Raw genomic sequence first — 26,046 nt, forward strand, 5'->3', positions numbered from 1 at the left:
TCCCAGGAAGCGGTGATCGACAGTTGTGTGTGTGTGTGTGTGTGTGTGTGTGTGTGCGCGCGTGTGTGTGGTTCTCCACCCCCACCCCCAGCTGAGCGGAGGAGTCCAAGAGTCTCCTTCGAGCAGCCCATGCAGCCGCCATCCACGCACCAAGCAGCCCCCAGCATGTCCCAGTTCCACCCACCCACGCAGCCCTAGCGCCCTGAGCCCATCGGGCCCGCCGAGCCGAGCCCCCCACGAGCACCGCCAAGGCGCCCCGGCGTTGGAAGTCGGCGCAGGGGAAGAAGGCTCCCGCACCCCCGCGCACCAGCGCGCCCACCACCGCCGTGCCGGGGAGCCGTGCGGGGACCCGACGCCCCGGGGCCGGGGCTGGCGCGGGCGAGAGGCTGAGCCCGGGCCTCGGCTCGACCCCCGCATGAGGACGCGAGCGACCTAGAGCGAGGTGGAATCTCCCAGGGGAGAAGCCGTGGGGTTTTGGGGTTTCGGGGGTCCGTGTCTTCGGCGAAGAAGTCGACATGGCGAGCGACTCCCCGGCTCGCAGCCTGGATGAAATCGATCTCTCGGCTCTGAGGGTGAGCAGAACACGGTTTTGGAAGGATTTGGCATCTCCCACTCCCCCACGGGTGGGTCCCCCCGGGTGGTGGCGAGGCTGTGATGGTGATCAGATTGGGGCTGGGGACTGGGGGACTGGGGAGCAGAGGCTGGAGGATGGGGTTGGGGTGGGGGGAGAGCGATGGCCGGGGACCGGGATTCTCTTGGATTTGGGGACTGACTACGGAGGGATCCTTCTTGGCTAAGCTGGCACTGTGCGGTGCACCGTGCCCTCCTTCTCTTGTGGCTGAGGGTTCCCACGAGAGCTGGGTGAGCTTATGCCCGGTTCATCTGAGCCCAATGTAAGAGCATTAAAAATGAAAGGTGTGTGTGTGTGTGTGTGTGTGTGTGTGTGTGTGTGTGTGTGTGTGTATGTACGCGCGCGCGCGTGCGCGTGTTTCTGTGTGTACACAAACCCTGGACTCTCATCTCCTGCCAAGGCGCGAGACCCAACTGCCCTTCCTGCAATAAATAAATAAATACAAATAATAAAAAAGAAAGCAACCACCCCGTGAGAAGCACTGGCTGCCCCACGTTTCCAGCAACCTGCGAGAAAACATTGTGAGCCAGGCTACCTCTCAGAGGGAAACCTGCCGCTCCTAGGGGCCAGTTATTGCTATTCTGCTCTTGCAGATGGCAACTACCTCCACTTCCTTCCCCCCCCCCTCCTTTTTTTTTTTTTTTTCTTTTTGCCTTTAGCTCCCCGACACTCTCTTGGCGCTCTCTTAATGCCAGTCTGCCACTCACCTTTAGGTATGGGTTGAACTCACCCACCCTGGCAGTGCTTTCTGACTTAGTGGTTGTGTCATTTCAGTTTTATGGCTGGACTTAATGCAGGTGAAGGAAGGGCAGTGTTTGTCTACTTCTCCGCAGCTAGACTGGAGAGAGGAGGAGGGGGGGGGGGAGAGAGAGAGAGAGAGAGAGAGAGAGAGAGAGAGAGAGAGAGAGAGAGAGAGAGAGAGAGAGAGAGAGACAGAGACAGAGACAGAGAGACAGAGAGAGAGACAGAGAGAGAGAAGGGAGAGAGAGAGAGAAGGAAGAGAGAAGGGAGAGAGAAGGAAGAGAGAAGGGAGAGAGAAGGGAGAGAAGAGAGAGGAAAGGAGAGAGAGGAGAGAGGAGAGAAAGAGGGGAGGGAGAGAGAGAGAAGAGAGAGTAGACTTCCTTGTGCTTGTGGCCAGCCCTTTGTAGAGCACCCCCTCCCCCACCCTCGACACCCCCATTCCGGCCCACTGATTTGCGTTTACCTTCACGTGAATCGCCTCGGATGCCGTTTCATTGTATTGCCTATGACATCGCTAATATAGAATCCATTTTGCTGTTGTTTTGAGATCAGCATCCCAGGAAGCCCAGTGCAGCCTCAACGCCTCCCCGCCCCCAACCCTGAGCCCCCCACTCTCTCTCTCTCTCTCTCTTCCCTTCGGGGAAGTGAGCAGAGCTTCGTTATCATTTTAATGAGATGCTGTCAGTTGAAATGGGGTGAGGAGGAGGGGTGAGGACAGCAGCCAGGGGAGGGAATTGTCCCCCCTCCCTCCAATTTTGAAGAATTCAGCCCCTAACCCCCATTCCCCCAAAGAGAAGAAAGACCTGCAACTGCACGTACTTGCGGCTTCGAGGGCCAGGGAAACCGAATTGATGGTGGCGCTGCACCCCGAGACACATAGGAAGCCTGGAAGTTCACACGCCCTCCCGAAGAATAAATACATTGTTAGGCTGAGGCTGCATCTCGTCGCTGTTTACCTCAGTACTTCTCCCGACATTGCCTTTTTCTCCTTGCTGATTTGAAGGAGCTAAGCTTGTGACCAAAGTGGTACTTTTTCTTGAATCTTCTCTACCTTCTCCCTCTCCCTGCCTATCCACCTTTTTTTAATTTTTTTAAACTCCCTTTCTCCTTCTTAATCCTCCACCCGTTAAGATTTCTGCTAAAGAGGCAGTTAGGGAGCTGGAAAGGAAGAGATGCCATTTGAAAAGGTTCTTCTGATAGTTGAGCAGCGAAAGCTCATTCGTGCGTTATTACAGTGAACTGTCTATTTCCCAGGACGGAAATGCCACATTCAGGGCGCCCTGGCCTCAGGGCAGCTGGGACTGAGGGTGTGTCATTGGGTGGGTGCTCTCATCAAGTCGGTCCTTCCTGCTTCACAGACTGTGTTCATTCGTCCTAGTTTCCATGCTGGGGCTTAATGCCAGAGGGTTAATCAGTGAGTGGATGGATGGCCCCACTGACTTCAGGGTAGGGGAAAGTAGCAAAGGGTTCGGGGTACAGAAACTGAAACTGAACAATGGGCTTGTGATTTCCCTCAGCCCAATCTCTGGGTCAGTCTTCTAAATGGGTGGCCTGATGATATGGTTTTAAACTGGACTTGGTCAGAATTGTCCCTTGTTTCTCCCCATCCCCCATTGGGATTTTTTTTTTCCTGAGAAATCTTCCCAATAATCTATAGGTTTGAAAGCAAGTGTAAAGGCTGAGGCTGGGGTATGATTCACACACCAAGATTTGTGCTTCACAAATCTGTCATTTTGAAAAGATATCGTTGTAATATTCACAGACATTGTTTCTTGTGGCCTGGACTTCGTATTTGGGCCTGCAGTAGGTGTGGAAAGAGGGAGGGCCATAAACTGGGATTCGAGACTAGGAGCTGGGGGTTATTGCTGGTCTCAAGGCTAAAGGCAGATGCAGAGACTAATCCACTAATTGGGATCAGCCACCTGTCTGGTAGTACCTGAGATGAGATTTGAAAGGCCATTCAGGTGTTTCATAAATGGGGAGAAGGAGGGTCCTGCCGCTTCGAGGTCTCTTCTGTCCCTAAGTCTTTATGAAAACCTGTCTTCTAAGATCCTCCTGGGGAATGCCTGACCCCTGAAATCTGGCCAAGGTCAGTGGTTTCTAGGAGAATTTGCTGCAGCCTTACTAGTCCCTTGCTGTTTGGTGACTCTTTAATATACACTGTCAATGCTCTTTTTGTCAACCTTGTGCTCAGTGCATTAAAGGAGATCCTGTCTGAAGAGGCCTTTCTTCTTCTTTTGGGGGCTTATTGTTCTCAGCCAGTGATCCCAAACTGGACCCCATCTAAATTTTCCCCAAATAGCAACACTGCATAATTTAAACCAGAGCAACCAGAGCAACCAGTGACAACACTAGTTATTTAAATTATGCAAGATTTGTAGGTTTTTCAAAAGTGAATGAAAACAGAATCATATTTGGCTTCAAAAGATCTGAATCCACTTGTATTGGTCCTGATTTTGAGAGCTCTGGGGAGAACTAAGTCTTGGGGGAAGGGAATGACTTCATAGATTTGGGCTTGGAAAAAAATTGTAGAACACTTAGCCACTCCTTTCATTTATACCTAGGAAGCTGAAGCCCCAGGGGTGAACTATATTGCTCAAGGACACACAGCACTTCCCTCCCAGGTGGAGAAGGGAAGGGAGACTAAGAGACTGAGAAATTAATAGGGAGAAGGATGGTTAGGTAAGGAATTTAGGTTTTCTGTTCCCCACTCAGTACTCTTTTTGCTAAGTCGCATTATAGTTGAATCAGAAATCAGTAATACACTTTAATTTATCCTAACCAAAAAAAAATAGGCAGAGAAATAATTTTACTAGGCCATGGAATTTAATTTTAGAGAGTAGGTAACTGTCAGCTCCTAATCAGTGAAGTCTTTTTGAAGAACCTTTGGAATTCATCTTGACTACCCTGTCAATGCCTTTCTGTAGGGAAATGACTAAATCCTGGACAGATGGTTGTCATGTGCTGTGACCTGAATATGACCCAAGGGACCAGTCTAGACATACAAATTATTCAAGTGTCTTTGCATGTGAAGTATAGAGCACTCTAGGCGTGATTCTGTATAATCTATATAGAAGCATTATATGTATTTATATAGTTTGATGACTATATGCTATTCATGTAGGTGTGTGAAACACGTGTATACATATACAAACTGCAGGAAACAATCTACTCAAACCCAGGACTCAAATAATTTTTTTCCTCTAAGACTACACTTAAGAGTTTTACCATCAGTGTGCTTTATTACATATGAGGTGATATCAGCCCAGAAAGCTTTTTGGAAATTAGCATATATCTAAATATGAGCATCTTGGCTGGCCTTGGCTTGGGCTACAGACAGGGTAAGGCATTCAATGCCAAACGGCTGCTACTGACTTCACAGTGTGTTTCTGCCATGTCTCTCACTCACTTTTCTATTGGAGCAAATTAGATGACCTCTGTTTGTCTTTCTCCTCTATCCCACACTCCCTTCTAGGCCTAGCATTTTCTTCCAAGATTTAAGAAATGATTCTCTTGGAAGAATTGTGCATAGCTCTCCTGCTACACTTTTTATGGTGTGGGTTTTCTTTGTCCTCCCTGAACTGTGAGATCCTTGAGGCCAGAGGCCAGGTCTTGTTTATCTTTGAGTCCAGAGTCCTAGTGTATTAAATAAATGAATAAAATTATGAAGACATAAGTGACTGGATGAAAGGGTCTGACCAATGGGCTCTATAAACAAGTTTTGTGACTACAGGTAAGCTATTTAATCATAATTCACTTAAAATGGGGGTAGTCTTAATGCCTTGATTTCTTTTTATCTTTTTCTTTATTCTGGTTTTGGGGCTACACCTGGCAGTGCTCAGGGTTACTTCTGGCTCTGAGCTCAGGAACCACTCCTAAGTGTGCTTAGGGGACCATATGGGTTGCTAGGAATAGAACTTGGGTTGGTCTCATGCAAGGCAAAGCAAGTTTGCTATCACTCTGGCCCCTGCCTTGCTTCCTGTATATGCTGGTTTTCGGTAATTCACAAAGGGATGGTAGGTAGTGCTATGGAAACTGTAAAGCACTGTAAAAATATATTCTATGATTAAAAGAAATTTTATGGGAAACTTGAGTCTACTAACATTTGATCTCAGTGATTGTGTCTATTAGAAAATGTTGCTGGGAAAAAGATAGTAGAAGGTCCTTCTTGCTCTAGTACCTTTTCCTTTTTTATGTACCAGTGTGATCTTCTATATTTCTCTGAAGTTCTGGATTGGATTTGGCATCTATCTCAGCATTCATTGCCCAGAGGTGGGCCCAGTACAGATGTTTATTTGAATGTTAGCCTATTTCTAAAGCAGTATCAAGTATCTGCATTATTCACTAAGTCATCCATTCTTCTTTTTTGGATTTTATTTCTCTGTTTCTGATGTAGACATGTTTATTTTATCTGTGGCACTTCAAATTCATGTGCAGGAAGGGGGAAATGGAAAGGAATAGATTCCTGGAATGACAGACTATATGTTTAACATTTAAAGCCTCTGATCTCAGGGGACTTAAGAAATTCTAAAACATTATTAATTCATTTCTCCAGAGCACTTAATTAAATTTGGTTTTGAACAAGAGTTTGGTACATTACAGGTATCAATATGATAGCAACTTTATAAAAATTTTTTTATTTGTTTGTTTATGTTATACACGGCTATTCTCAGGAATTAGTTCTTGCTTTGAAATTAAGAATTAATCCCAGGAGTACTCACTGGAATATAAGTGTTGCTAGGAATCAAATTCAGGTCAGCTGCATGCAAGGCAAGTGCTTTACCTGCTGCCCTAGTTCTTTAGCCCCATATAACAGTGTCTTAAAATTATAATAACATTTAAAATTTAAAAACACTTGTTATTTTTAAAGACATTAAATAAAAATGTTCTCCATGAGGACATTGTCTCATAATAAAAAAATAGGGCTAGTGGTATTTATCTGAATATCAGAGAAATATACATAATGATTTCAGAAACATTATTGCAGTAATCAGTTCAAGAGTTAATATAAGTCATAATTATCTACTTAAGAGATTATGAAATGTTTATTGAAATTATATCAACATTTGTCTTTCAAGGAAGTATCCCCCTACTCCGAGTCTTTTATTTAAAATGCTTTATGAAATCTCTAAATTCTAAGGCTTGCTAGCTAACACTTTCTTCTTTCTGAATCTCTGCAAACAAATTGATCATTTGTATCATTCTAGTTTTCACCATCCCAGTACAGTGGTTTTGAAGTCCACTCGGCTTTTTGCTATTCTGATGGAACCATGGTTGCCATGCTCTGAGTATAAACAACCTTGGGGTTCTGTATTTCTGATATAATTTGGGAAAAATTGTGCCTCAATAGATGTCAGATTGAGTCGTCTGTTTCTATGGAGGATGAAGCTCTTTGAGAATAGAGCCTAAACTAAATTCCAAGAAAATTTGACTGATAATTTTTGAATGAAATGTTCTTCTGCATGTATGTAAGATTTCTAGTGGAGAAAGAGAGAGGGAGGACTTAAATACAGATGTTGCAGGAATAATTCCTCCTTTCCACTCCCAATAATCTCTCCATTCTGGTGAAGAGTTTTTTTTTCCTAGAGAAAATTGATTTCTCTATTCACTTTTTAAAATGTCCAGACTATGTCTCTTGTCTGTAGGCTATATTTTGAAGATCTCAAAACACTTCTTATTTTCTCCCTACCTTAGAACCTCCTTTGTGTTGTTTATTGTAGGGTGTCTTGCCTTTGTTTCACCTTACAATTGCTAACTTTCTTTTCCATTAGCAGTCTCCAGGACAAAGTCCCTGTATTTAAAAACTCCCTTCTCTTGTACAGTAATGATGATCCTCTGAAAGCTCAGTTTCATTTTGAGTGTTTCTTCTTCTGGATTTTCTCTGACTCCTCACAATATACAGATAAGGACTAAAGTCTTGAGTGTTCATTTCACTGAGCCTTTCTCTCTGTATTGAGGTTTTGATGACTTCTACTACATTTCTGCCTCACATGGAGCAACTTCTTTCTCCCTGTGGTTATTCTTTCAGAGAGCATCCTACCTTATTCTCCTTGTCTGTACTCACTGGGTACTAAACTATTGAGTGATATCTTTCCCACAAAATTGGCCCTGGTTCTCTCAAATAGAAGCTATTCTTCCCACTTGGAAGTGATTTCACTCTTCTTTTAGGACACTTAGAACTTATTATCTTTGTATCCACTACTAAATAATAAGCTTTATGAAGGTAATATATATATTTGATTTCATAGCGATCCCCAACAAGATGGCCTCTGGGCCCAGAAAACATTGACCTTGAATGGGAACAAAGACTATTGAATTGATAAAAAGTTTATTTGATTTTTCTTATCCTTATTATTAAAGCAGCGTGCAATCATTGCAAAACAAGGGGAAAAAAAGGAGAAATCAGGAAAAGCACAAAATGGAGTTATCAAATCATCCAAAATCTTTTTTATGGAGGGACTGAACCACATTCTGCTTAGGGCTTATTCCTGTCTATGCATTCATGGACTACTCCTGCCAGACTGGAATGAAGGTGGGGAACAGGGGATGCTGGAAAGCAAATCCAGGTTCAGCCACATGTAAGACAAGCACTTTACCTTTTGAAATTCCTTTACAGTGCTTTATCCACGTTCTTAACTGATAATGCATGCCACATAGATAATTTGATATATGGCATGGAGGCTTCTTTTTATACACTAACCTGGTTTTTAAAATTAATAACCAGGCTTATTAAACTTAATCTAAAATATTGTGAATATCGTGATGCTAATAATTGTGTAGGAATGTAAAATGGTATAGGCACTATGCAAAACAGTTTGGCAGATCCTGAAATGTTAAATATAGAATTATTATGTAGCCCAGAAATTCTAATTCTAGGAAACTGAAAACATAGAGTGAGCTGTTTATGGTATCATAATAGCCAGAAATCAGGTAGAATCCTTAAATTTTATCAAAGGTGGTTTATTTATGCAATGAAATATTCTTTGGGTATCAAAGGAAGTAGTGATAAATACTTAAAACATACATGAACATTCTGGGGGCTGGAGCTATAGCGCAGTGGTAAGGAGTTTGCCTTGCAAGTGGCTCACCTAGGATAGACCTGGGTTCAATTCCTAGCATCCCATATTTCTGAGCTCATAGCCAGGAGTAATCCCTGAGGGTCACTGGTTGTGGCCCAAAAGCAAAAGCAAACAAACAAAACAAAATAAAATAAATGAACATTATGCTTAGAAGCAGCTAGACACAAATGGTTGAATGCTATATGATTCCATTAATACATTATATCCAGAGTAGGTAAATCCAATAAGATACGCTAGTGGTTGCAGGATCTGGGGATGAGGGTATGACTGGTTGCTAATTTAGTGGTGATGGCTTCATAACTATGACTATCTGAAGGTTACTCATATACTTGAAGTGTGCTCTTTTTTTTTTTTTTATAAAATGTGAATAAAAGCTCAATAAAATGGCCATTAAAATGTAGATTGAAGAGTAAAATGAGCCTGACCATATTAATTACCAACATGTGACTAATCTTGTTTTATTTACATCTTCATTTACTTCTTTCTCTATGTCATTGTTAACCCATTTTACCATTCATTTGTGTATATTTAATACCTAAAAGATACTCTTTTTGTTTTTGTCTATATCTGGCAATATTCAGGGTTTACTTCTAGCTCTGAACTCAAGGATCATATGGTTTATTGAACCATATCAGGATCATATCAGACTGAATCAGGTTCAGAAGTTTTCATTTTTTAATAATTAGAAAACATTGTATTTATGTTTATCATGGATGAGAACAAAGTGAGCTGGAAATCATGGTCAGAGTTCCATTTGTAAACTGTTATATCAGATAACTGTTACAGTCAAATTCTTGAACTCTACTTTCTTTCAAATGGATGTAGATATATTTATTAAGACTAAATTAGAAACAATGATAGGGAATTGGCAACTCAGTGAAAAAAGAGCCCTGTTTTCAATCATTGTCAGTTTCTTCCTGATTTGTAAGTAAGAAATTTAAATTAATTACACTTTGGATTGTCAGTCCTATAGGGGATGATTGACTTGATTTATAAGATTTTATAATCTTATCCTCCAATTCTAAATTCCTACAAATAATTTTTATGTGTAATTTAGATCTTCATGTGGACATGATTTTATCATTTCTACTCTTAGTTATTTTTTTAAAGCTGATTGTAATTGAAGTATAGTAGTGTGGTGAGTGGAATAGATTGTAAGCCATCGTTGCAAGCAATATTATATAATAATAATAATACTTTGCATTTACAGAGCACTTTATGTGGGATTAATTAGATTCCATCCACTTAGTATATGCCTTGTTACTCATTGGTTGGAAGCATCTTTGAATGTAGCACCTTGGATTGGTGTTTAAATGGCCTATTCCCAACTCAGAGTGTGGTCTATTTATTTATTTATTTATCTTATTTATTTTATTTATCTTATTTATTCCTAATAAATATTTCAGGTTACAGGAAAATGCTCTCTTGTGTTTCTGGACTTCCCACTAAGCTCCTGCTTCTTAGGAGTGGAAGGTTTATATGTTGGAATTCCTGAACCTGTTTCTCCCTCGTGTGTGTGTGTGTGTGTGTGTGTGTGTGTGTGTGTGTGTGTGTGTGTGTGTGTGTGTATTATTTTCTACATCAACTTTTGCTTCCACACCCACGTTTCTCCAGTGTCCTGGCTTTGGAAACTGAGGCCTAATTCTAGCACTTGTATCTTCAAAATACTTGCAAACATTATCTAATTAAATGCACTCTTTGATTATAATCTAGATATGATGCACTTAAATCCAGAGCATGGTCATGAGAAAAATATGCGTTTGAAAGTTAATGCTAGCACTACTTTGAAGTGAAATCTATGAAATGATGGGAAAGCTAAACTTTGAGATTCTGTTAGATTTTTTAATTTTTTTTTGCAGCATTCTCCTTTCCACCCGGTACTGGGATTCAGTTATGACTGTAATTTAGCAATGCTTCTGTTTAATTTCTGATCATTTAGATTTGAATGCTGGTCATCACTCTATTCCTTATAGACACTTAAAAGATAACCAACGTAAATAAGCTTTCAAATGAGCTTCTCACTACATTTTATGCCCTGCCCTCAGATGAAACTCCCATTAGCAAGTGAATTGAAGTGAGGTTCTGCAAGGAAGAATGGCTATGCATTGTGGTTTAGTAATTCCTTCCTGAGAAAAATAGATTAAATTGCACAGCAGGATCCACCGTAAAGAAATACACTGGAGGAATGAAATGTCTTTAGTTTCACTACATTAATGACTTCTTGCTGTTTTGGACACGTGTCTGTGTATTGTCCCCTCATATGCATGTCCTGTGTTAGCAATTTCGATAATGTTTGTAAGACTCCCTGATTGACCCAGTAGGTAACAGGAATCTGTAGCTGGTCAATTCTCAGGAACTATTATAATATGTATTGTCATTTTCTAAAGGCTGATTGCCAGATTAAATGCTAACCCAGTGGTTCTCAAAGGGAGATCAACAGTTTCATGATTTGGATCATCTTGTAAGTCCTGCCTCTCTGACTAACTAAATCAGAGACTCTAAGGAAGGGGCTGAGAAACTTCTGCTGTAAGAATCTTCCTAGAGAGGGGCTAGAGTTTAGATAACTTGAATGACTTGAATGCAACCAATTTTAGAGTTTGGTTCCTGGCACTGCATATGATCCTGTGATATCTTTTAGGACTGATCCCTGATTCTTGAGCCCAGAGCCAGCAGTTTATTGTGATTACCACCAGTCATGGCTCCAAAGTAAACAAAACACATTCATAAGAGTATACATCTGAAGCATTTTAGGCAATTCTGATGAACTTAAAAACTGGAAAAAAAAAAGATTTTGGGGGTCCACAACCAGAGGACTTTAGAAGCCATTCCTAGGGGTGCTAGAAGACAATGGAAGAGCAGTACCTTCAAGAGATACACTCTAGTTTTCTGAGTCAACTCAAAGGACCTCTGTTGCACTTGAGAATTTCAGAACCACCAACTTAAATGCTGAAAAGGCAGTATTTTTCTTCTTATTTGTTCCATTTTGGTTCATTTTTCATTTAACAAAGGATTTATTAAATATTGGCTGTGTACCTAGCATTGTGCTAGATCCTACAGATACAAAAGTGGAAGAGTATAAATTCTTTTCCTTTGGGGGGAGCATATTCAACAGTGTTCAGGGGTTACTCCTGTCTCTGCACTCAGGAATCCCTCGTGGCAGGATTGCAGCATTTTATGGAATGTGGGAGTTCTTGGCCACCTGCAAGGCACAAGCCCTCCCCACTGTGCTATCTTTCCGGTTCCCAAGGTGCATGAATAGATCTCCATAGATCTTAATACCTAATGATTGGAAAAAGCATGTGTTAGACAACTAATTATAAAAAATGATTTACTTTAATGTAAGTTTCTTGAAAAAACTTAGAGCAAATAACAGAAATTTACGTGAATTAACTATAACTCTTTAATAAGGATATGATCTCATATTCTGAAAGGTATGTAGTTTTAGTAATATGATTTTGAAAAAAATCTTTTTTTTTGGTTTTTGGGTCTCACCCGGCAGTGCTCAGGGGTTACTCCTGGCTCTCTGCTCAGAAATCGCTCCTGGCAGTCTAGGGGGACCATATGGGATGCTGGGATTCGAACCACGTCCTTCTGCATGTAAGACAAATGCCTTACTTCCATGCTATCTTCCCGGCCCTAGATATTAAATTTTTTTAATAATATTAAATGCATTTGAGTTATTTGCAGGAGAGAGGGAAACAAGAGATGGAAAAGTCTACAAATTTCAAGTGATGTTTCTGAATTATTCCTTGCATTGTTATTTTTTAAATCAGGTTTTTCAGGGTACAGAAAAGTCCTATTTGTGATCAAGATGAAACAACCTGCTGTTAATTCTGCAATGTTCTCAATGGGCCTATAAGATTCAGTTTATAGTCCCAGGATATATGTCTATTTGTCTTGAAGATGGGAAAAAAAAAAAAAAAAGAATCCATAGCCACAGTTTTTTCAGAGCTAGTGTTTGAGGACTAAAATCTTTGGATTGTTTATTTTTGTTATTTTTGTGTGTGTGTGGATTTTGGATCACACCGGCAGTGCTCAGGGGTTACTCCTGGCTCCATGCTCAGAAATCGCTCCTGGCAGGCACGGGGGACCATATGGGACGCCGGGATTCTAACAGATGACCTTCTGCATGAAAGGCAAACGCCTTACCTCCATGATATCTCTCCGGCCCCTGGGTTGTTTATTTTTGAAGACTTGGAAAGTGGAATGGATGTTTGGAATCTAGATAACAGGTTAAAGGATTTTCTTAAGAGAAATTCTACAGACGTTCTTTGTAACAACACATATATCTCTCTTAATTAATCACAGAGATGTCCCATGTTGTTATGTAATCTTGAGTTCTTAAAAAAACACTGTGCTATATTGCAGTCTGTATATTTTGGTAAGATTTTTAATGCATGTATTATAAAGGCAGTTTTATACATAAGTAGATAATGAGCATGTATCAAATTTTATTTTGTATTCACCACTGAGAAAGATGCTTTTTCAAAAGTCAAAGTACCTTTTTGGGATCTGGATAAGTGAGTCCAAAGTAGAGCACATGCCTTGCAGGACTGAAGCTACTACTTTTGTCTTGTAACACAAAAAGGAAGGGAAAAGGAAAGAAAGAAGCAATGACTCTTTTTGTACTTCAAGGGAAAATGAATGCTTAGATAATCTTTATTGCATTAAATGTTAAATGCATCTGGTCACAAACGACTTAGTTTTTTAATTTTTCAATTATATATTAATTTTATTTTATTGACAAAAACAAAACAATAAAAAAAGGGACTGGAGCAATTAAAATCATTTTTGAATTTTGGGCCACACCCGGTGGTGCTCAGGGGTTACTCCTGGCTGTCTGCTCAGAAATAGCTTCTGGCAGGCACGGGGGACCATATAGGACACCAGGATTCGAACCAACCACCTTTGGTCCTGGATAGGCTGCTTGCAAGGCAAACGCTGCTGTGCTATCTCCCCGGGCCCAATTAAAATCATTTAAATTTACAAATCTCTTCATATTTGGATTTCAGACATACAATGTATCAGGGCAAATCCCACCACCAGTGTCCACCAATGTTCCCAGATTCTATTGTTGTTGACTTTGACTTGGAAACTTAGTTCTATCCTTTTTCATCTCCACCAATGCACCTGAAAACACTTGACCCTCGGCCTTTCTTTTCTTTCTTTTTCATTTCTTTTTTTCCCCACTTTAATTTTATAGAAAAATGCAGAAATAGAAGGTAAAAGAGAGTAATTTTTGTCCTAAGATTGTATGAAAAAGGCAAGAGCCACTATAAGATACAAAAAGGGGTGGCAGGTTTTGATAGGTGCAGCAAAAGTTGGGGAACCTAGAAAGAATAGACCCTTGGCCTAAAAACACCCATAAGACCAACTACAGGCTTTGGGCACTCTAAGTTGTCAAACCCCAAAGGTCGTTTTTCATGGTCCCAGAAAAAGTTTTCCTCAATCAGGGTTGTTTCAATCAGGCTTCAGTAATTAGAGATCTCGGTTTTGGTACAGATCCTATGTCTAAGTCAGAGTGTCATGAAGCACCTTCAGGTTTCATCTCACTGTTAGGTATTGAGTCAGGGAAACCCACCCTGAAAGTAAGTTGTTGCTGATTCCAAGAAGTCAGGTTGTCATATGTCATTAACCATCAGAGGGATTGATTCAACTTTCAGAAGAGGTCTTTTATATTATTGAATTATCAGGGAATTGCACAAGCATTTTAATTAGGCATGTTGATTGTTACTTTAAGAGGCAGTGAATTTTATTATATTATTTTAAAACTTGTATAAGGACTGAGATAGTTGTATTTAGAGTAATGGTGGTTTCTTACTATCTGTCTGAAAACAAATGTAAATTACTTCATACAACCATGTCTTCTGATTCTAATCATGTTGTTGAGGTAAAATGTACTGCAGTTTGGATGATTGAGAGGGCCTTTGTGGGTTGGAGGTGCCAGTGGTCCCTGCCCCTTGTACTCTTAAGAGATTCTTAGGGTGTATAGCTTCTGGGTCACAGTTCAACAGGCAGAAGGGACTGTGGTTCTGTTATTGTCCTACTCTGGAAGTGTTGATACAGTCAAAGCCAAGTTTTCTTCTTTTTTTAAAAAAATATTTGGGAGTTGGACACACCTGGCAGTGTTCAGGGATTATTTCTGGCTCTGTACTCAGCAATCATTTCTGGCAGGCTTGGGGGACCACATGGATACCAGTAATCAAATCTGGATAGGCTACATGCCAGGCAAGCCTCTTACCCATTATACATAAAACCACACACTTTGATCCCTGTAAAAACTCTTTTATTAAGATTCTGTGATTTAAAAAAAAATTGTAATACAGTTTCTGGTATACAGTGTTCAAATACCAATCCTACCACCAGTGTCATCTTCCCTCCATCAATGCTCTTGGCTTCTCTCCCAATCCCCAACTTGCCTCCTTAACAGGCACATTTTAAAGTTTGCTTGGGTTGTTGCTTGGGTCTAATGCTTTTCAGTATTGTTGGCACTGTGGTTTAGATTTAAACACAGATCACCTCTCAACACTGCTGATGGGCCCAGGGTTTCTGATCATTGTTCCTGTTACCTCTAGTATGCTTCTTTTTATACCAACTTCCCCCATTTATTCCTTCCCCGCTCTTCTCATTTCTATAATTAGAGACTAGGGCTAATGAGGTTACCCCCCCCCTTTGATGCCTTTCATTTCCTTATTTCTTATTTATACCAGAGATAAATGTGATTATGTAATATTTGTCCTTTTTCTGACATATTAGCTTAACATGATATCTTCCCATTCCATTCAGGTTGCAGCAAATTGCATAATTTCATCATTCCTTGAGCTGCATAGTATTCCATTGTGAATATAGCATATTCCCTTCTTTATCCATTCATCTGTCATTAGACACCTTAGTTGATTCCTTGTCTTTGCTATTGTAGTAAGTGCTGCAATGATTGATTGTGTGCAAATGTCTTTTTGAATGAATGCTTTTTTGGGGGGGGTAGATACCAAAAAGTGAATTGATATATCATCTGGCATCTCTATTATTAATTTTCTGAGAAGTCTCCTCCATATTGTTTTTCATCACATCCCTACCAATATAGATTGCTCCCAATTTTGTTTGTTTTTATGTTATTTGATTTATGCCATTCGCACTGGTGTGAGACAACATTTCATTGTCATTTTGATCTGTATTTTTCTGACAATAACTGATAATGAGCACCTTTTTATATTTCTGTTTTCTTTAGAAGAAAAATTTCGATAGGGGTTTTGGATTTTTGTTGTGGATATTGTGAGTATATATTTTGGTTATTAATTATTTGATTATATTATCTGATGTCTTCCATGTGAATATCTTTTACCACTAAGTTTGCTCTTATTTATTTTATTTTATTCATGCAGAAACTTTTAATTTGAAATCATTTCACTTCTTCATTTTTGTTTTTGTTGCCTTTGCCATTGAAACTATATCATTGAAGGTACCATTGAGGTTTAAATCTTTGTAGTGTTCTGCCTGTATTTTCCGCCAAGTATTTGATGAATTCTGGTCTGCTCTCAAAATTTTGATACACTTGGGGTTGATTTTTCAGTAAGCTGTGAGCTGTGGATCCAACATATGGTTGTCAAGTTATTTCAACACCAGGTTAAAGAAGCTATCTTTACATAACTTTATGAATTCAGTTCCTTTGTCAAAAATTAGTTGATCACATATCTGTGGATTTTTCTTTAAAGTCAATTTTCTTAGACCAGTAGCTCTAGCACCCAAAATAACTATTTTTCCCTGCAAACAAACAAAGCACAACCTGTTTTCCTGGAGCATATTGCCTACAAGCTTCTTTGGGAAGAACTGCACAGACATCTCCTTTGGTCTAAACAATACATCTGTTCTTTCCTTAAGTATTTTAGATATAGCTCACACTGGTATTATAGTCATCATTTCTTGGATATAAACAGCTTTTATTTTTGGAGAAGAACAGATGTAATAGTGTGAAACAGAAGTCTACACATTTTGGCAGGGGGTAGGGAAGGAAGAACAGAGTTTCTTTAAAGTCATGGTAACCCAATCTTAGTTACTCCTTTGTTTTCCTTGAGTGACTGAAAATTAGCAGGGGAAATCTCTTGGAACCTGACCAGCTGGGTACCTAAACCAAACCTGCCTTTAACTGATCACACTGGCAAATTTGCCAGGGAATAATTAATTGCTATAGGTCCTTCTGGCCAGGAATCAAAAAGGGTCTTTTTCAGAAAAGACACTCTCTCTGGGAAGACAGACAATTGTACGGGATTGGTGACACGTGAAGGACGCTTTAATTAATGTTAGAGAAATTGAGTTGAAGTTCTAGAGCCTGGGGTTTGTTTACTAGATGGATTACTCATAAGTAGAAAGGACTCAAAAGCTCACTGTCCCTCTGGGCTCTGAAGCAAAGCCCTCTCCAGTTCTCCAGTGCCTACTCCCTTTATTTTTTAAATTACTTTATTTAAACACTGTTCTACAAGGTTGTTCATAATAGTTAGTTTTTCCCCGTAGCTATTATATGATTTTCAATCATATAATGTCCAACACCCTTCACCAATGCACATTTCCCCCATCAATGTCCCACCCATAGTCTGTCCCTTGCCTGCCTCTCTGGCAGATATTTTTCTTCTCTATTCTCCTCTCTCTTCTCTTCTCTCTCTCTCTCTCTCTCTCTCTCTCTCTCTCTCTCTCTTTCTTTCTTCTTTTCCTTTCTCTCTCCCTCCCCTTTTTCTTCCCTACCAGACACTGTCCTGCCCACTTTTTAATTTATGGGTATCTGTTGTAAAACACACCTGTGGGCGTTCAAAGAAGCAATGGCGTTGACTTCTGTCCTCTTTGAATTCAAGGCTGAGTTTGTTTCTCTTCTTTTCATGGAAGCAGGATCTCAGCTTTGCAGCTTCTCTTGGGTATCAGTGCAAGTTGCATCAGATAGAATGATGTATGCAAGGCAAATGCCCATTTACTGTACTATTGATCCTGCCATCAAGCATTTTTCAATGAATATCTGCGATAAAATCTTTTTCTAATTTCAGTTTCTAAATTTCTAGTTTTGGATGCAAAGAAATTATGAAACCTTGTGAATCTTACCATTTTCAGATCAGTTTGTTAAAATCTTTTTCAGACTATGCTTTATGCTATTATAAATTATATATCTGGATTTATGTAGAGAATGAACTCTCAAAGCTGTTGGTGGAGTATAAAATGATTTACCATTTTGGAAAATGGTTCGACTATTTCTTTGCCAAGTTAAACATACATTTACCACATAAATCAACAATTCTACCTCTGAATATCTACTCAAGAGAAATACAAATTTATGTCTACACACAAAAACATGTATGTGAATGCTGACAGCACTACTATTCATATTGGTTTTCAATATTACAGACAATATTTATAATATTTCCAATGTAGAAACCACCAACTGACAAAATGAATAAACAGAGTGTAATGGAATATTATTTGACAATATAAAGAAATGAAGTGCTTTTAAATGTTAGGATATTATGTTAAGTAAAAGAATCATACACAAAATGCCATGTGATGTTGATTCCATTTATATGAAATACACAGAAAAAGCAAGTATAGGAAAACACAGTAAATTTGTGGCTGGCTTGCAAATGGAGATGAAAACCAGGTAGAGTTGCTAATGGGCATGCAGGCTCTTTTTGGAGGTGATCAGGTGGTGGTAATGAATAGATTTTATGATATTTAAATTATACATCAATAAAGCCTGAGACAATGCTTCATAGTTAGACCCTTTCCATATGCCATGAGGGCAAATTCTCTTGTTAGGTTTCTCTGGTATTTCTAGGAGACCATCTCTTCAACACCTTGGCAAGGCATGGGGAATATTTTCTGCTTTGTTACTACCTTCACTTTATCCCTTTCTTGTAATAATTTTTTTCTGGATAAAGTACCAGATCATTTATGTCCTTCTCTAGTGAGAAGAGGGCTTTGGAGTCAAACCATAATAAATACTTATGCCTGAAACCACTCCTTACTGAACGGTTTTAAATTTTATTTACTTCTGAATTCAATATAGACAATGGTAGTGTTTCATGTATAAAATATTCTAGCACCACACCACTTTCTACCAGAGCATGTCCTCACTTACTTCCACCAATATCCTCCTGTTTCATATTCCTCTTTCCCCTACCTCACCCTAATCCCAGCCTGTATCATATTCTCAAATATCTCTGCAGTATTATACTTCCTACTAAAGACCACTTCTCCATTTCTGCTGCCTTTGGACATTTTCTTATTTACTTACTATGTTTCTTTTTATGTCACTTATTAGAGATTATTCTGTATCTATTGCTCTCCTGACTAACTTCACTCAGCATAATTTTCAGATCCATTCATGTTAGCAGAAAAGTGCATGATTTTGATTTTTCCTATAGTAAATAGTATTCTGTTGCATATTTTTCACTTATTCAGTCATCTATTCTTGGATATGTATTGTTTTAGATTTTGACTATTATCAGCGGTACATGCAAGTGTCTTCTAATAGAGTTCTTTGGCTCTTAGGGTAAATTGATGTCAAGAAATGGAATATGAAAGTTCAATTGCAAGGTTTTTGAGAAATGTACAGATATTATTTTCAAAAAGGTTTAACCTGCCAATATTGCACCAGCAATGGATGAAGATTTATTTTTCCCTACATTCATAATAACACTAATTCTTTTGATCTTTATGATATGAGCCAGTTTCATTATGTGAGATGATATTTCATTGTTGTCTTAATTAACACTTCCCTGATGATATTGATGCAGGCATTTTTTTCATATACCTTTGGATCATCTGAATATCTTTCAGAAAGTTTCTGTTCATCTCTTACCCCCATTTAAAAATAATTTTTATTTTATTAAAGAGCCATGATTTGCAAAGTTATTGATAGTTTAGTTTTAGACATAATTTTTCAATACTAATTTAGCTACCAGTGTTGACTTCCCTTTAAGGTTTCCACATTCATTCCCCCATGTCTCAACCTTTGCCAGCCACCTTGACAGGGTTAGGATTTGGTCGTTAGAACTTAGACTTTCATGTTTTCATTGTTGTTGAATTTGTGCTCTGATATATAGATATACCATTCTCCCACATCTCTGGTATAATGGAGACCCTGATGGTTACCCCATTACTTCCCTTTCTTTTCTATATACTACAGATAGATGAGATTATTCTGTGTTTTACTTTATTTTAATGTTTAACTATCTTGATACCTTCTAATTACAGCTCAGTTGCATCAAATTGCATGATATTATCATTACTTGTTTCTGTATAATATCTTCATAACCCATTCATGATCAACTTAGGTAGATTCCATATCTTAAGTGCAATAATGAATAATGGTATACAAAAATCCTTTTGAATGAGTGGTTTTTTTATGTTCTAAATTTTTCCTCATTTTTAATGGGTTGCATTTTTCTTCTCTTTGTAAAGTTTTACCAGTGCTTTATATAGCTTATCAGATGAGTGGCAGGCAAATATTTTCTCCCATTCTCTGCGTGTCATTTTATTCTAGTCCTCATTTCTTAGTTTGATATAGTCCTGTTTGTTTGTCTTTATAGAAGTAAACAAAAATTTGCTTGGCCATTGGCATCATTGAAGATGTATCTCAATTTTATTCAGTTGGTCTGAGAGTCTGTCCTTATTCCACCCTGTTTTGATCACTGTAGCTCTATTGTATGATTTAAAGTTGGGGAAAGGGAAACTCCTGTCTTTTATTCACAATATTTGCTCTGTTTGATTTCTAAAATTACTCCATGTAAGTCTCAACAGCATTTGATCTATGTATTTAAAAACTATCATAGGTATTTTGATATTTGGACTGAAAATTTACTTTTTTCAGTTAAAATGAAGTTATTTTTGAGTTTGGAGCTCTACTCAGCACTTTTTTCAGGTTACTGCTCCTTATTTGAGAGCTACTTGGATGGCAAAAAATTCACTCAATGCCCCCTTAGTGAATCTGATTAATTTTTAAAAATTGGCATATAAATTTTTAGTTGTAGTTTGTGCAGCTTCTAGAATCTTCCATTCCTATTTATATTAATATCTTCCTTAATTTTTCACCTTCTTTTGATAATTTCACTAGCTTGCAGCTGTTTTATTTAGAAATATATTTATAACCAGCATCTTTAAAAATTTTGCTGATGGAGATTTTGTGGATTACAATACTATTTGTAATAATTTTTCATGCACATATTTTAAGAACACACCTATCACCAATGTAGCCAACTCTTTTCCTGAAAGAGCAACAACTCTTCTCTTCAACTCCCTCCAAATAAATTGTGTTATATTGCCTTTAGACATATGTTACTACCTTACTGTGAATCTTTCTCTTTTTTTTTTTTTTAATTTGTTTTTGGGTTATACACAGTGATACTTAGCGGTTATTTTGTTTCTACACTCAGGAACTACTCCGTGTGGTGCTTAGGGCATCATATAGGACACTGGAGCTTGAATCTGGTTCAGCTGTGTCCAGGAAAGTGTCCTACCCAGTATATATCTTTAAGTTCCACATATAAGAGAAGTTATTCTGTATTTTGACTTAATATTTTTGTGTTTAGGAGATAGATACCAAAAGTATAACCAAAGTATTTAAATTGGAAACTATCTTTTTTTTTTTTTTTTTTTTTTTTGATTCTGGACTTGTGTGGTCAGGTCTTATTCCAGATCCTGTACTTAGGGATCATTTCTGGTGGTGCTCAGGAGATAGATAATATATGGTGCTGGGGATTGAGCTAGGCTAGCTGTATGCAAGGCAAGTGTCATACCTCCTGTGTACTCTAAATTGGAAACTTTCTTCAGGCAAGGAGTTTCTGTTTACACCTGTGTCCCATACTCTGCATGACCCATAATTCAGTGTATGATACATTTTAAAGTCATCCTGCTTAAATCCTATACCCTAACTGCCATTAATGCACTATTGTGTTTTTGCCCTTGTGTTATTGGGAAATTAGAAAGTCCAGTGACTCTTGAAAATGAAATACTGTGCCTCAGACAGTGGTGGGTTTCATGTTAGTGCTATTGGAAACCTCCCAGCATCCTGTGAAGTTCAGTGGGAAAAAGCAAAAAGGACTGGAAAACTGTGAGATGGCCTTTAATTATTGCTTTTCCTATCTCCCCTCAGACTTTAAAGTGGCTCATTAACACAACAGACTATAAACCTTTTTTTATGAGCACAGCCTTGGTAAATGAGACTCAGGTGAATTTTTATTGGCAGCAAATCACTGTGAACATACAGAAGTTATTTTATAGTTTCAGTTCAGTTTCAGGGGCTCTAAAAGACACTGCCTGTGGGGGCAGCTCCAGCAACAGTTCCATGGGGAGGCAGGGCAAAGGGCACTGAATTGCATCATGGAGTGGATGGTCACTAACTTGTCAATCCCCTGGATTTCCTAGCACCTGTCCTTCATGGCATGATGTGGGCATTCAGATATCTGTTGAATAAAGTCATCTGAAGGAGGTGAAAGCGAAAGACTCTCCCTCCCTAATTCAGGGACATCAGATGAAGTTCTTGGATCACCTTGTAGCTGAATAGTTGACTAGTGGATTTAAGTTATCTGCTAGGAATAGAGGGACAGGCCTTAGCAATAGACTCATTCTTGTCTTTCTGACAGTGGCAGGAGACAGTTTTGCATAGGACCAGGCTGGTCTGGGACAGAAGAAAAGACAGACTGCCCCCTTTTTTTGTTCTAATTTTATTTTTAATCATATTTAATGTATATGAATCATTGATGTGTTAATAGCATATGTATGATTAAATATATGCGGGGTCCTAGAGCCCCCCAAAGGGGCCCCGGCCAGCGGGAAGAGGCTGGGGAAGCTCTCTGACGTCCGCACCTTTATTTTGCTGAGTTAAAAGAACAACCACACCTGTAAAAAATCTGAGAGAGGTTAGTAAAGAAGACCCCAGGCGAAGTTCCGGTCAGAGGCAAAATTTATTGGGTTCAGCAACTCTTATATAGAGGAGGAGAAATGGGCAGGAAAAAGAACATGTCAATCATACTTTTTGGCGGGAAGGTTTTTAGAACAAAGGGCAGTAAAATATTCAGAAGGGATGGAGACCTTATGTCTCCAAAGTGGGATCTGCAGCCGCTTATCTGGGCTAACATCAGTTTGTGAAGGGGGCAGGTTTTTGAAGGTAGCTATTAACTCCGGAAAGAAGCTAAAGGGAGTGGTCTAGATCTGGATTTAGCATTGGGGGTGTTCACTTTTCCTTTGGCTTCAAAGAAAAAATCTCCTTCAGCTGTGAAATACCTTTCCTGTTAGTCCAACAGCTTACAGCAAAATCAGCAGATGGGCAGCCTTAGGTAAAGGCTGCATAAAAGACAGAAGACAGAAAAATTGATCCTCTGACAGGATACTGTCTCCAACATCTCCCCCTTTCTCTTCTAATAAAAGAAGGAAAGTCGTGCGTGGGTGGAAGACCCTGTCTATCTGCTATTCATCTCAACCGCCCTTCTGCTTTGGTAACCCCCTGCCTGTCTCTGACCCCTTCGCTCTGCGATCCAGCCCCAAGCCTCACTTCAGCATCACCTTCAAACAGGTGGTGAAACTTGAACTTTGCCTTTTGGTACCCAATATGATTCCCCCTATTAAAAATTGTAATCAAATTCTTGTCATTAATTCCTCCTTTCAGTTCATAATTGCCCCCAATTTAACGTTTCTTGCCTGTTTCACTGGTTTATCTCCCCCATTGTTTCACATTTGTTTTTTCAGTCCTAAAACTACTGTGTTTTCATTGTTTTAATGCCTAACTTACCTATCAAACCTGCTCTCACCCTAGCCTTAATCATAGGCCTGGGTGCTACCGCTGTAAGCACAATAATTTATTCATTGGTTCATACTTAAAAATCTGTTACTGCCTTAAATATAACTGTTGTTACAAATGTTTCAAACTTACAATAAGTTTACAATACTTAAAGCACACTATTGTATCCCTAGCAAACATAGTGCAGCTAACCACTGTGGTTTACTTTGGTATTTTTCCTTTTTTTTAGGAAGGGGGAATCTGTGTAGCCCTTAAGGAACAATGTTGTACAGTGTTCAACACATTGGTGATGGTATGAAAGAATTTCTGAGCCATTTTTATCAAGAACAAAGTTGGTACCAGGGCTGGTTTTTCTCTTCTCCTTGGCTTCACACTATACTGTCCACTGTTTTGGGACCCCTCATTAGCCTCATGCTGCTCCTTTCCCTTGGCCCATGGGCTCTACGCAAACTCACGGACCTTGTTAAAAATCTGGCAGATGATAAGGAAAAAACCTCTGTTCAGGTTCACTGCCAACTAGCCCCACGTTGGGCGCCAAAATGCGGGGTCCTAGAGCCCCCCAAAGGGGCCCCGGCCAGCGGGAAGAGGCTGGGGAAGCTCTCTGACGTCCGCACCTTTATTTTGCTGAGTTAAAAGAACAACCACACCTGTAAAAAATCTGAGAGAGGTTAGTAAAGAAGACCCCAGGCGAAGTTCCGGTCAGAGGCAAAATTTATTGGGTTCAGCAACTCTTATATAGAGGAGGAGAAATGGGCAGGAAAAAGAACATGTCAATCATACTTTTTGGCGGGAAGGTCTTTAGAACAAAGGGCAGTAAAATATTCAGAAGGGATGGAGACCTTATGTCTCCAAAGTGGGATCTGCAGCCGCTTATCTGGGCTAACATCAGTTTGTGAAGGGGGCAGGTTTTTGAAGGTAGCTATTAACTCCGGAAAGAAGCTAAAGGGAGTGGTCTAGATCTGGATTTAGCATTGGGGGTGTTCACTTTTCCTTTGGCTTCAAAGAAAAAATCTCCTTCAGCTGTGAAATACCTTTCCTGTTAGTCCAACAGCTTACAGCAAAATCAGCAGATGGGCAGCCTTAGGTAAAGGCTGCATAAAAGACAGAAGACAGAAAAATTGATCCTCTGACAGGATACTGTCTCCAACAAATATATATATAAGTTTATAAATATGATTTACAATATTAATAGTAGGTTTTCACTCAGTGTTTCAGCACCTTCCCTGATCCTCTAGACTGTTTACTTTTCTCTACTATTATCACAGGTCACCCTACATCCTATTTTCCCAGCACCTTACCCTGGTAAGTTCACTCTGTAGACCAGTTCTCAGGTTTTGTTGCCTTTGAGTATTTATTATTTCTCTACTATATTGCTTTATATTTCCCCATATAAGAGAGAGAAATTTGTATCTGTCCCTCTTTTCTGCATGATACTCTGTAGATCCAACCATGTAGCAGTGATTTGTGTGACTTCTTTTATTTTTTCTCATGGCCAAATAGTATTCAATTGTGTGTAAACACAATGCACATAATATATGTGTATAATATATAATAGTTTCTTTGTCTAGTCATTTATTCTTGAACAAGAGGGTTTTTTCCCCCCAAAACAAAAAACTTGATTTTTGGCTCTGTGTATGGTGCTCCAGTGAACATAGGATCACAGTTGTGTTTTGGAACACACATTTTGGGGTCCTGGAGTAGATCCCAAGAAGCAGAGTTGCTGGGTCACACATGAGCTCAAATCTTAGTTTATTGAGAAGTGTTCATTTGCTTTCCAGAACAATTTAAACAGCCTATCTTCCAATCAGTGGTTGATGAAGGTTCTTTTGCCCCCACATTCACAACCACACGTGTTCTTTTTGTTCTTTGTCATGTATGCTAGTCTCCCCGGTATGTGTTGATAATCATTGTTTTAATTTGTATTTATTTGAGTTTTCCTTTTCTTTTTTTTTGACTAAACCTGGTGACGCTCAGGGGTTATTCCTGGCTATGCATCAGAAATCACTCCTGGCTTGGGGGATCATATGAAAAACAGGGGGATCCAATCGCAGACTGTCCTATGCTAGCACACACAAGGCAGATGCCTTACATCCTGCGCCACTGCTCCAGCCCCTAATTTGTATTTATCTGATGATAAGTGATGCAGAGCTTATTTTTTTTATATAAATCTTTATTTAAGTGCTATGATTACAAGCATGTTCACAGTTGGGTTTCAGTCATACACAGAATACCCCCCTTCACCAGTGCAACATTCCCACCACCAATGCCCCCCTTTTTCCCCTGTCCCTGCCTGTATTCGCCACAGGCATTCTACCTCTCTTATTCTTTAACATTGTCATGCTAGTTGTTAGTGTAGTTATTTCCCTAACAACAATCACCACTCTTTTTGGTGAGCTTTAAATTCTGAACCGGTCCTTTTTATCTGACTATTTATCATCTAAATTGCTTCTTGAAGATGTTTCTATTTATTGCTTCTTCCCATTTTTTTGGATGAGACTGATTGCTTTCACAAGTGCTTTATATACATAAATATTAAAATTATGTCAGTTGAGTGGTGGGCAAATATTTTTTCTCAACCTATAGGTAGTCTTTTTATTTTCATTTTTCCATTGCAGAAGCTTCTTAGTTTGAAGTAATCCTATTTGTTTATCTTTGTTTCCTTTTCTTGCAAAATTTCATTGAAGATGTCTCTCAATTCCATTTCATTGTTTCAAATATTTTGAAAAGCCATTATTAGGTTCATATATGTTCCTAAGTGTGAGTTTTATTTGATGTATTTATCCTTTGATTATTAATAAATGACTATACCTACCCCTTTAAGC

The 26,046-nt window shown here is 39.2% G+C and overlaps 1 protein-coding gene across 4 annotated transcripts in view; it reads left to right on the forward strand.

Annotated features, from left to right (window-relative positions):
* Positions 1-349: 349 nt before the first annotated feature.
* The window catches only part of TNIK (TRAF2 and NCK interacting kinase), a 420,827-nt gene continuing 395,130 nt past the window's right edge, over positions 350-26,046 (forward strand). For all 4 annotated transcript variants that reach the window (XR_007496767.1, XM_049775216.1, XM_049775217.1 and 1 more), the window contains exon 1: positions 350-572. Coding sequence is in view for 3 of the 4 variants with exons in the window: in XM_049775216.1 (XP_049631173.1) it covers positions 516-572 (57 nt within the window). In the remaining variant the exon portion in view is untranslated. The remainder of the gene's footprint in view (positions 573-26,046) is intronic.

This window comes from Suncus etruscus, chromosome 6 (genome assembly GCF_024139225.1).
Source record: "Suncus etruscus isolate mSunEtr1 chromosome 6, mSunEtr1.pri.cur, whole genome shotgun sequence".
Taxonomy (NCBI): Eukaryota; Metazoa; Chordata; class Mammalia; order Eulipotyphla; family Soricidae; genus Suncus; species Suncus etruscus.